Source organism: Anopheles merus, chromosome 2L (assembly GCF_017562075.2).
Source record: "Anopheles merus strain MAF chromosome 2L, AmerM5.1, whole genome shotgun sequence".
Classification (NCBI taxonomy): Eukaryota; Metazoa; Arthropoda; class Insecta; order Diptera; family Culicidae; genus Anopheles; species Anopheles merus.
Genome location: NC_054083.1, coordinates 32715101 through 32726723, shown reverse-complemented (window position 1 = coordinate 32726723; position 11623 = coordinate 32715101). Strand labels below are relative to the sequence as shown.

The following is an 11623-nucleotide window of genomic DNA, read 5'->3' as shown; positions in this document are numbered from 1 at the left end:
GGTGAGGAAGAACACAATAAGCCCACCTGGTACATACATTCACTTTGGAGATAGCATTTTAATTACAAGGCTTACCTGATTTTGTTTGGGAACAAAATGTCAAATTGTGTGTTATGCGTTGGAGAGGAAGAACACAATAAGCCTACTTGATACATATTTTTGGTTAGAAGTATGAACGTTATTGTAGCATACCTGTCATGTTCAAGTAATCAAATTCCTCCTAAAACGTCAACAAACACAATGCTTTAGCGTATTAGTATATTAAAAATGATGCCTATCGTCGAATCCTTAATAATCAATAACAGTTTGTTCTCAATATTTTGAATGTAATGTTGATGTTTGGATTTTTAAAAACAATCTTCAATAATTTTATGTTTAGTAATAACGTATTTTCTTAATGTTTCATAAAGAGTTTTAAAAGTCAATAATAGCAGCTCAGGAACAACAGCAACAAAAATCTGATCCTATTCCCTACCCGCCCTGAGTGCCAATTTGGTTTACCATAAAAGTATTTTAAAGTCAATATATCGCCCGCATTTCGTATCTTTTTGCGCCAAAAAAGACACGACCAAGCCCTTCGTTAAAACGATCAGCAAGGCCTAGGCAAAATATGTTTTACCTTACTTGCGACTTTTCCTTTTTTTTTTGCCCAAATCTTCCAAGTCCCGAGTTCTTCGAAAACTCCCCGCTTCCCAAAAACTCAATTCTTCAGTAATACTTCGATAACGAATTCACGAACGAGCGCCCAGGTTTCGCTTTGATCGTACTTTTCCCGAAAATCAGCCTTTCCTACACCCTGTCCTAAGCATGCCGTTTCACTAAAAGTTATCGAAAGAGGCAGCATAAATTTGATACGCATGTAAGTTTTACATCCCCTCCCCCCCTCTGCCCCTTGTCGTCTAAGCCAATTTTTATCTAGCGCCGGCTTCCTAGCGCAAGGGATTTGGTGGAAGTTTTGCCTTCAGAAGTAGCGCATGCGGAAGGGACAGGTAGTTTGTGAAGCTTGTTTTGGGTCCCTTTTTGGCATAATGCATCAGCCTACAGTGGAGCCGGGTGGAGGGGAGAGAAAAAAAGGTAAGTGACCCAATTTACGACGCAAAGTAGCTCCCGGACTTAGGTGGTCCATTTGGATCCAGTGACGGAGATGGAACTGGTTGAAATCATTAGCCGTACGAACTTGCCATACGGCTAAAGGTGTTGGATGTGCAGAACGTGAAGATTCCTTCACTTTCACGTAAATCTTCTCCTTTTTCAAAGGGAAAAACTTCCTTCCGCCTCGTCTTTTTCACATTTTCTTAAGGGAGGCTTTTTGTTGGGTTGTTTGTTGGGTAGGATAACAGATTTGCAGTGTTTTCCCTTTACTTGGCCGGGATGGAAGTTATTTTAATTTCCACTCTCCTCCGTTTGGTCGCTTTTTGTGCTGGCAACCGTTTATAATTGAAATTTATAAAGGTACGCCTGGCAACGGTCCGGGATCCGATGAGGTACCGAAAGGTGTAGAAATACGACGATGACCGTCGCACTAATTTTATCGTTATCTAGCAACAGAACATGGCCACACACACACACACACACACACACACACACACACACACACACACACACACACACACACAGGCATGCACATACTGAAATATGATACTGATTGCTATCGTTCGACGGATCCTTTCATCGAACCGTAAGATTGGGAACGGATGACGATGAATTAACACACTTTTAGGATGATAAATTACCTTTTTCCAATGCCTTGTAGGGAGACTACAAACTCCTGCATCTCATCGTGACGGGAGCTGTTCATTGTCATTAAACGATAGAAGGAAAAAAAAGATGTTTCCTTTATTACCAAAGGGTAGCTCGTGCCGCTGATATGTGTCCGAGCTTTCATTTCCCGTTGCGCTCAAACGCTTCCTCATCAGCTTGGTGTGTGAAAGCGACTAAGCACTAACGATTGATTTTCATCAACGCATCATCGGTCATTCTTCACATCACAAACTATCATCAAACTAACAAAAACACACTTAAAATTTCATCACTTTCAAAGGGCCATGAAACCCTTTTACGGAAGTAATTTGATTGCACGAACAAAACAGTGAAGTAGCTCGAACAGTTTTTTTTTGCTTTTTGTCAAGCTCCTTTCCAAATCCCGGTTCCCTGGCCACGGTAATGTTCGCTCGATGTGAGTTAAATTGACTAAATGTTGTTTTCATAAAGTGCAACGTTTACTTTCCCACCTTTTGCTTCACCCTGTTGGTTGTTCGCTACGCTATCGTGCGATTTTTTGGGTCGCTCTTTTGCGCTTTATACTTGTTTCGACGGGTATGAAAGAAATCTCCACAAAATGAAATAAGCTTTTTGTTGTATGTTTCTTTCGTGGGGCTACAGCCCTTGTTTTGGTTGTTTTGTGTTTGAAATTGAAGTACTTGAAATGTTGCTACCTCTTTGTAAGGACGATGTGGTAGAACACTTTTTTGGGCTGACTTTCAACAGAAACAGTCTTTAGGCAAGAGCTGGAGCACATGATGCATAGAGCAGTGGGTGACTACGAACTGATGCATGATTTTTAATTTTCAATTGCATAAGTTTGTAGCAGTATGTTGTAGTTTAAATCAAAATCTATTCATTCTATCATTGCTTAATAGTTATGCTCATTCTTCGTTAAAAAGTAATGAGGCAGTATTGAAACTATCTATCAGACAGCGATCATTGGCCCTGATGTTACGAAAAGAAGGCAAGAAAAGATACACTCTAGGAATTCGGATTGCTATATAGAATAAGCGTGATAAATAGCAAATAGCAAAACTGAATACAACAACCACAAAATGGTTCGTTGCTAAAATATTTTTTTCTTCTGTTTATTAGCATCTGGCAGAGTTGAAGTACATACTGTACAGGAATTCATATTATTGCACAAGATTTATAATAACTCCTGTACAAGCATAAATCGTCATTACTATCAGTCTAAGGAATTGGCGTGCTTGTAGCTTACGCTTTGGTCGCTATGAATTAAAACAAAGAAAGTTCTATATTTTTTACCAGAATCGTAGCATTGCCTACTCATGTACATCCAACTGCCCCACTGTTTAATACCCTCAGTTGGTGTGGGTGTGTGTTTGTGTTTCCTTTCGCTTTTTCTCTGACATACCAAACAGCTGACATTTTTTGTTTGCTTTGACAAACCCCGGCTTTTCCTTTCCTCGGCTTTTAATTACACCACGAGCTGTACGAAGTTGATATTGTTGTTTGACAAACACACTAGAATTCACATTAAATACAGGTCCAGTTTGTCAAGCGGGATGATAACAACATCAAGCGTGCCGGCATCATGTCCGAGTGAAGTCTGCTGTTTTTGTCTGCAAATAATTTTCATTTTCGACAAAAACCCGACTTCCCTGCAGTCAATGTTTAATCTACGGCGCCGGAACGGATGCGCCCATTCCTATCCTTAGGGTTTTGTGATACACCAGAAAGTGATTTCGATCGTGTTCTCGTTGCTGGATTCGGTGCCAGGAGCAGCTTCTTGTTTAATTTCACCGTTTTGCTATTGACAGTTGAATCTTGCAAGTTTATTAAACCGAAAGACAAAGTCACACAGAGAGTAGAGGACGCGTTCCGAAAGCATTATACATGGAAGCTATCGAATCCGTCCCGTGCATGGTGCAAAGAGACGTGGAGATGTGGTGCACTAGTTCGCTCATTTGCATCCCTCGTATTCCAACGGAATTGACTGGTGAGTTTATACCTCCCTTAAAATAATAATAAATTGAATAAAGCACCCGTAACTCGCGGGGGGTTTCTCTTCTGAAAAATTTCCCTTATAATTCCTTGCACGATGGAGCTGAAAGCTTCCGGGTTAATGCTGCCCCTCGAATAAAGATACTTAGACCGCGTCTGATGACGCATATACCATTATATAGACTTAACAAGCTTGCTCGCCGGATTAACTGGAAAAGGGTAAACTAAGCTTATGGCTGCTGTACGGTGCATGTCCCAGCAAACGTCCTCGGACTCGGAATGATAAGGTTGAGAGAGAGAGAGAGAGAGAGAGAGAGAGAGAGAGAGAGAGACTGCAAAAAGCAAGGGAACTGTTTTTCCCATGCTCTACTTGGAAAGCACTTGAGAATAGAAAAACTTTACCGCTTGGAACAGGTTATTTTTTATATATTTTTATTTTGCATCGCCCACTAATTCCTGAGCGCAGAAGATGCGTTTATGAGAAATGGGGTGGAAAACACAAGCGAGAAAACAGGGTTAATAGCTTGCACTTGGTAGTTTCATGAATTAGTTAACCCTCTTCCGCTTTCTTACGCTTGCCGTGTGCTTCGCTTTCTTTACGAAGGATTTGTTAACAGTTTATTAGAGCAAACTGTCAACGCGGGTCGCCGATGAGGTGGTGAACCAGTTTATATTTCTGCGCTCAACAGCGCAGAGTCATGCGGGTAGGTGTTTACCGGAGGCAAACAATTTAACCCCTCACAGGGAAGGACACACAACGAACAGAATATCTGGTATCGTCCGCGTCACACGCGCTTTTGATCAAGTTTCCATCCGCCTTAGAGTGGAGTTTGAACAATACGCGCGACGAACTTTTGCTACGTTGTGAGGCTAACGTTGTGAAGGTGAACGATTTTTCCACTTATTTCTTAAGTAATGCAGGGATGCAAGGGCATGTTTTAAGGTTTTAAGTCTTTGCTTTCAATTTGAAATGATTCACAAAACAATATGATTAGAGCCGGTATTCCACAAACAATGCTTGCTTCTAGAATGTATATGAGTGGATATTAAGAATCAAATTAAGATTAAAACTGTGTCAAGTTCATCAGATAACCCTGTGCAAAGTATCATTCAAAGCGCATTTGTTGTGAATAGCAGTGAAACAGAAACTCGTTTTAAGAGCTTTTGCCGAAACCCGCACAGATCACGGCAGATCGCACAGAACAGATCGTAGCACTCTCGTCCTGGAAATTGTTTTATCTCTTGGCTACCGCTAAGCTCGTTAATGATATACAAACAGAGAGGCATCGTAGAACGACGAAGTAAATGAAATTAAATGTCGTCTTTGCTTAATGTGTCATGCAGAATCACTTAATGAGAGTAATAAAATGCCATTTCATTCCCCTATTTAAAGTACCTTCGGGTTAAAGTGAAGTGTTAAAAACGCTTTTTAGGATATATTTTAAACATGATGAGGTGTTGTTAGTTTAGATTCAAAGTTTTATGTTTTTTTTTAAATATTATCTTTGAAATATTGTTATGCTGATTGTCAGATTTTGAGATTGACAAGCACTCTACACAAAAGAGTAAACCATTCTGGAAGTATTATGATTAGCTTAAATAGGCTGATTTCTCAAACTTATTGAATAATACTTAATCAAAATATCCAATAAGATAATTTATCAGAAATCCATCTGCATTAGTTAATAACACTAGCAATTGTTTTGTGTGTGTGTAAAATGATGTTTTGTCATGGTACTTTGGTGTTTCTATTTGCTTTATTTTGACCCATTGAACCGAACCTTACAAAACTGTTTCAGAAGCACGTCTTTATTACTATTTCAAACACAACGATACAGGAAAAGAGGAATGTTTTCATGTGCTGCTGTCCAGCTGTGCCCAGCTTTTCTTACCATGTCGAGTGTCAGAAACTGCTGAAACTGAAATACTTCTGGACGAGCTGAATCCAACCGGGAATATCGAATCCGTGCCGCTGAAGTCTCCAGAGAAGTATCCGCAGCTGCTGGGAGGACTGAAGGGAACCGGAAAGAAGGCAAGGAAGGGTGTAAGAAATTTCGATCAAAATGTATCACAAATATGAAGCAACGAGTTTTTGTGGCACGAGGAACACAATCTATTTGGGGCCGAAAAGGAAAATGTTATTCCCTAGTCGTGTGCGTGCCTTTTGGGCATTTGTTGCATTAAGTAATAGAAGGAAAGGAATACAGGACTGGGAGGGGTTAACCACAATATCGTTGATTGAATGATCGAAGCAAAACTAAAGGCAGGGGGAATGGAAGCGTTTGGTGACGAAAGCTGTTGCAACCTACCTGCAGCGTGTTAAGGACGTTCTCGAACTCTCCGCTACCGATCTGCTCGAAGAAGAAGGAAAAGTCGTTGCTCGTTTCCAGCTTGTCGAAGAATAGTAGGATTATTTCGTCCTGCGGCAGCAGCGCCAATATGTCATCGACTAATCCATTCAATCCTCTGGTGGTGAGATTTACTGCAATCGACACAGCGCGGGGAGGAGAAGGATCAGCAAGGGAAAGGTATTGGTAAGCATGCTTGAAGTAGTTTTTTTTGTTATGTTTGTATTTTTTCTCTTTTGCTACAGGCTTGTTTGGGATTTAAGACCTCCGCCAACGGTGGTCGGCGATAGGAACAATTTGACTTTTACTACGATTCGCCTGTGGTAAATGTATTGCTGGTGCGTTTCCTTTTCCCACTCCGCATGATTGGTTGTGCCCGGTCGCTTGTTAGCGAAACTGCTCGATAGCAAACAGTAATTGATTAATAATTTAATTTGCTACACTCGGCAACTGCACACTGTTCAGGCAACCGATGCCCGAGCTCGGTGCACTCTCCGTGTTGACCATTTTGTCATACGCTCGCAACGCTGCACCACACCGGAGCGCGGGAATGTATTAAGTGCGCTTGGGTTGGCTGCTGCGAGCCACGTTGAAATGTCCGAAAGGGAAAGCTTCATTAGCTTTTGCCTGCTGGCCAACAAAGCATCTTGCTCTGCTGCATCCCGGATTTGCTTGTTGGGGACAGTGGAAGAATGCGCTGGGGTGCCCAGGTGAGGGGTCTTTGGTTTCCGAAATGCAATCGTCACAACTTTCATCAGCGTCACCAAATACAATCAACCAAATTGTCATCAACCAACGGCCGGTGGGGTTTTGCCCCGATCAGCCCAGGGATCGTTGCGGTTTTATGTTTATGACAATCAAGCTCAGTGCTGCCGTCGAGGAATTATGGCTTCCACAGTGTTGCTCACAATAGTGGCTTACTTTTCATGTTTAATTCATACAACATTTTCTAATGTGCTGATGAAATGCTTTCATTTGAGTAGTTATTCCTATTCCTATTTTAAAACTAAGTTTTTCGGCTGTTTTACTTATTTACAATTTCATCCTAGCAATGAGTTGCCTATGCATTTATGATACAGCTATCAGCTATTTTTGATATTATACTTTATTATTCGCTGTTCGATAACCTGCTTTTTTTCCTTTCCACCAAGATGACCTGATAAAATACAGGTGGGTAAGCAGAAAGGGAAAAAATTGTGGCAAAGAACGTTTTCCATTCTGAATGCGATTTGAAGTTTTTATAAAAATACACTGAACGCACCGACAAGCAATAAATTATCGACTTTGCTTGGACATAGCTATTATTTTTGCTTTGATTTATTTATCGACACAACTATTATTTATCGACTTTGATAAATATTTTTCCTAAAAAGAATTGACAACTAAATCAAAGGGAGCAAGGATAACTAAAAAATAAATAAGGAAATGAAGCAACAATTACATGTTTTTCTTGGCAAGAAACAACAATAAATCAATGGTTTATGATTTACGGCAAGAAAAAAAAGCGTAGGAATGTAGCAATAATTTCTTTAGCTTTCAAAATTGCCTTTTTGTCGTAGGAAAATTTTCAAAAATTATTAGTGTGAGTAGGATAGATCTAGGTTTCAAGAAAAACCCTGGAGTTCGGGGAAAACATTGTGTTATAATTATTGGGGAGTGCAAAGAAAGCAATTCGTCTGAATGTCTTGTCTTTTTAAAACTCCTATAAAACTATAACATTTTTGTACCACACTGTTACTGCTCACTGCTCAATGTTTACGACCTCTGTTTCTGTTATGTTCGCATTGCACACACAAACGCATTATTCTCGTGCCTTTAGGAGCCTATGCAACGAAACTGCTGACTCAAAACGCAGGTGAAGCGTACAGTTCGGCTTGGTTGCCGAACGATTCAAGCCCGTAAGGATCAAGACTTCGCCACATGTCGTGCACCATACGCAACAGCTCCTACCCATTACATGCAGATTGTGCATAAGGTGAACGTGGAGACAATTACACACACACACACATAGGTACGCTCGTGCAAACACTAGCACAGGATTAAATCGTAAATAATTTAATTGAATATTATTCCATTTCGCCGTTCAAGGTTTTGTGCTGTTGCGCCCTCGGGACTCCATGCCCCCCCCCCCTCCTTCCCCCAAAACGGGCCCACTTCCGGACGTTTGATTCGATATCCGACGGCTCCCCGGGGCAGGAAATGTATGCCGACCGAGCGATGCTAACGACGGAAGTGTCAAATGAAGACGCATTTACGTTTGTTCTTGATTGAATTGAAGGAACCGGCACGGCACCGAGGTCCAGCGCGCACCCAATTCAACTTTGGTGAGCGGCACACACATACACATACACGCACGCGAAACAAGATTATCGTGATCGAGCCTTCCGAGGCCGAGTGTTTGCTCGAGATGCGGCCACAATTGTACGTATGCACTTCCGGCGGCGGTGGCAGCAGAGCGGTGACTTTGGGCGGTCCCGGCGTGAAATCAATTTAAATTGAAATCTGCTCTCCAGCTCTCCGTTTGCATATGCGTTCGCCGGGACGGCGGCGCAGGTTGGCTCGACACGTAAAATGGCACTTTCATGGGTGATTGAATAATGAAGTTACTTCTGCTGACTGGCACACGCTCGCTCTTGCCGGCTTGTGCATCTTGCGGATGAAAGCGGATCTTGCAGTGCATAAGAAGATAGCTTTGTGCAGCCTTTATCAGGCAGGCATCTTCCGGTGCTATCTTCTTGGGTTTGGAAATATAAGTCCGCTCATTTAATGTGTCCGGTGCAAGAGTTACATTTTCTCGCAATCGACATTGCAGCAAGGCTTTGTGTAGCGCACAAAGCGAAAGTAAATTAAAGAGCTTTTTATCTTCAAGCATCGATGCCTCAATCGAATCGGATAATAGTTGCAAGGGTTGTTATCGGTTTGTAATAGGATAATTGAAACTGGCACCGATTCCACGAACGTCCTGAGCTGCACTTATTTATCTTGGTGCATAATGTTCAATCGGATGTATAATTGGAAAGCTTTCTACGGAAACGAGTGCCCGGCTAAGCGCTGCCGAGCGAAGAACAAATGAGTTTAATCCGTCTGCTGGGATACAGCTTCCCGGTAAATGGTCCGGTACGGCGTATGATTTCAAGATTTGCTTGTCTAGGCAATGCCTTCCCCACAGATACTCACACATCCTGACGCTTTCGTCCGGCTCGGCAAAGATGTCGTCCGCATCAAAGCGCTTGTTCAGCTCGGTCCACACCTTCTCCACGCTGAAGCCGATGCTGTCCAGGTAGCGGCGAAAGCTGCGCACCTCGCCCAGGCTCACTATGTCGAGCCGGATCTGCGTGTAGTCCTCGGACGACACGTAGTCGAAGGCACTCTCCACCTCCACGTCGTAGTGGTAGTAGTACTGCATCAGCCGCTGCACATCCTCGAACGGTACGAGATCGATAAAGTCCATCAGATCCTGCTGCAGCTGGTGGCTTGGCTCTTCCTCGATGTGCCGGATGTGGTAGCCAAATATTTGGCCCAATTCGGCCAGCAGCAGCAGCAGGGCCAGCAGTGGCGCCCAGCCGCCCGTTGGAACCAGTGTCCGCCGGATCGTTCGTTCACTCGCGACACAAACCATCGTTAATTTCTTGTTGAAAGAAAGACGTATTGTTGGAGCGTTTTGGGGCCCGGGGGAAAGAAGAGAGATGTTGATAACAGGAAACTAGCAACACTGGAGCAACACACCAGCACCCGGCACGGCAAAGAGGATTTGCGATTTAATAAACCACTTCCGCTGGGACACTGCACGCTTGGCACGCTGCAAATACGCTAATACGAACTCCGAATACGGTACCGACTGCGATGTACGGGGAGGAAAGAAAAAAAGGATTTCGATGTTCGAAGAAGATATGCTTCCGTCGCAAGCACTACCACTGGCCGGAGAGCGTTGTTGGCCCGCCTTTTTTTTTGTTATGCCAACTCACTGTTTGCCCAGCTCCAGCATAAACACCAATTAAAAGCTCGAGGCAACTAGGCGCATAACTTTCCACCGTCCAATGTGTTCGCGCTGGCGGTACGCCCACCGGTCGAAATCAGCACCGGGAATCGATTCATTTTCACGATCCACTTTCGAACGCCACTATCGGAACCGGTGCCACCATAATCACTAAGCGCAAAGATGGCTTTGTTTGCATACAGAGGGACCACTGGGGGTGAAAATGTTGCCTTTGCCTACGAGGCCTTTTTTTATTATTCTCTTTTTTTCGCTCCTTTATGTCGCTTCTGTTTGATCACTTTTAATCGTGCCGGGCGGAGAAAGTGCGGCTTTTGAGACACGTATCCGCTGGCGTAGTCGCGTACACAGTGCACGACTCGCGAGATGAAGCGAACGAACGCTACTACGGATAGGCACGCCCGGCCCGGTCGGCTTCAGCGCCGTGGCATGCGTTTCTGCGCCCCTTGGTGGCCAACGCCATCGCCGCCGCCCGAGCGTCTGCTGCGTGCGTCAAGTGCGTTCCGTTGATTGGCTCACTAAATTGAATCAACTGACCGTTTTGGGTGATTTGGGTAAATAAGCCGTTTGATAGTGCGACCTGGTACCGCGCCGCGTAGACCTGGTAGCGAGCGAACGCGTCGTTTGTTTGATTCGATTATCCAATTTACGATAAGAAGCGGCCGGTTTTCGCTGCCTGCGTTGGAGATTCTTTCAGTGCGGTATGGTCGCGGTGGTGCAGGTTTAATGGGGCTGTTTGCTCGAAGGCCAGCGAACTGTGATGACGTTTGCTTTTTTGTTTGTGTTTTTTTGTGCTTTCGTTTTAAGAAGCTGTACAAGAGGCAACCATGCTGCTGTGACTCATAAACCGTGTGGCCTTTGGAATTGGTGGGTTTAATTATAGTAGAGTGATACATTTTTCGTGCAGCTTACGTCGTTCAACGTTTTACTGAAATTTTAATGGCTCTTAAAATCACATTGTAAAAGATACGATCGGAATGTTGTTCTAAATAATCAAGAAAGTACAGCGATTTCAATAATGCTAATGTGCTATGAATTCAATTAACAAATAATTACTGGAATCAGATCACAGGTAGCTTCAATCGAGATAAGGTGAAAATATTGGAAGTGTACTCAGGGTTTTGGAAGGTACGGTAAACAAGTGAAATTGATCAGGCGTCATGAAATGTTTTGAAGCAGTCTTGTGTTTTGCAAATGCATTAGAGATTACTATCTTTATTAATACATTAAATCGAAGTTTCGATGATGATAGCTGATTGTTAAATTAAATTGATTTAATCTCTTTAATGTTCAATTCCGTTTAAATATTCTATTATAACAAATTTGGCAATTAAAAAATTGGAAAAACTAATATAACTTGATAACAGTTAATTCTTGCAGGTAGACTACAAATAAATATGTTTGTTTAACATACACTTTTTAGTAAAAATATACATTTACTCACATGATATAGTCATGCCAGTTCCACATTTTAATCATCTTAGTGCTCTGTAGTCTGAAAATCGAAAAATAATATGTTCGTTGATGATAATCCTTTCAACTACACTTG

At 42.6% G+C, this 11623-nt stretch overlaps 1 protein-coding gene across 1 annotated transcript; it reads right to left on the bottom strand.

Moving 5' to 3' along the window:
- Positions 1-5466: 5466 nt before the first annotated feature.
- LOC121594105 (protein G12) lies at positions 5467-10527 on the bottom strand. Its single transcript, XM_041917059.1, has 3 exons — positions 9258-10527; positions 6042-6214; positions 5467-5743 (listed from the first exon to the last, which is right to left on the bottom strand). Exons 1-3 carry the CDS (start codon positions 9697-9699, stop codon positions 5636-5638), a joined length of 723 nt encoding a protein of 240 aa, XP_041772993.1. The 5' UTR covers positions 9700-10527; the 3' UTR covers positions 5467-5635.
- Positions 10528-11623: the final 1096 nt, after the last annotated feature.

Bases quoted from the DNA above. Each gene is read 5' to 3' on its own strand.
- LOC121594105 (XM_041917059.1), bottom strand. From the start codon at position 9,699: ATGGTTTGTGTCGCGAGTGAACGAACGATCCGGCGGACACTGGTTCCA. The intron at 6,215-9,257 runs GTGAGTATCTGT...TGTCGATTGCAG, and splicing joins GGACGAAAGCGTCAGGATGT to TAAATCTCACCACCAGAGGA. The intron at 5,744-6,041 runs GTAGGTTGCAAC...GGTTCCCTTCAG, and splicing joins ACGTCCTTAACACGCTGCAG to TCCTCCCAGCAGCTGCGGAT.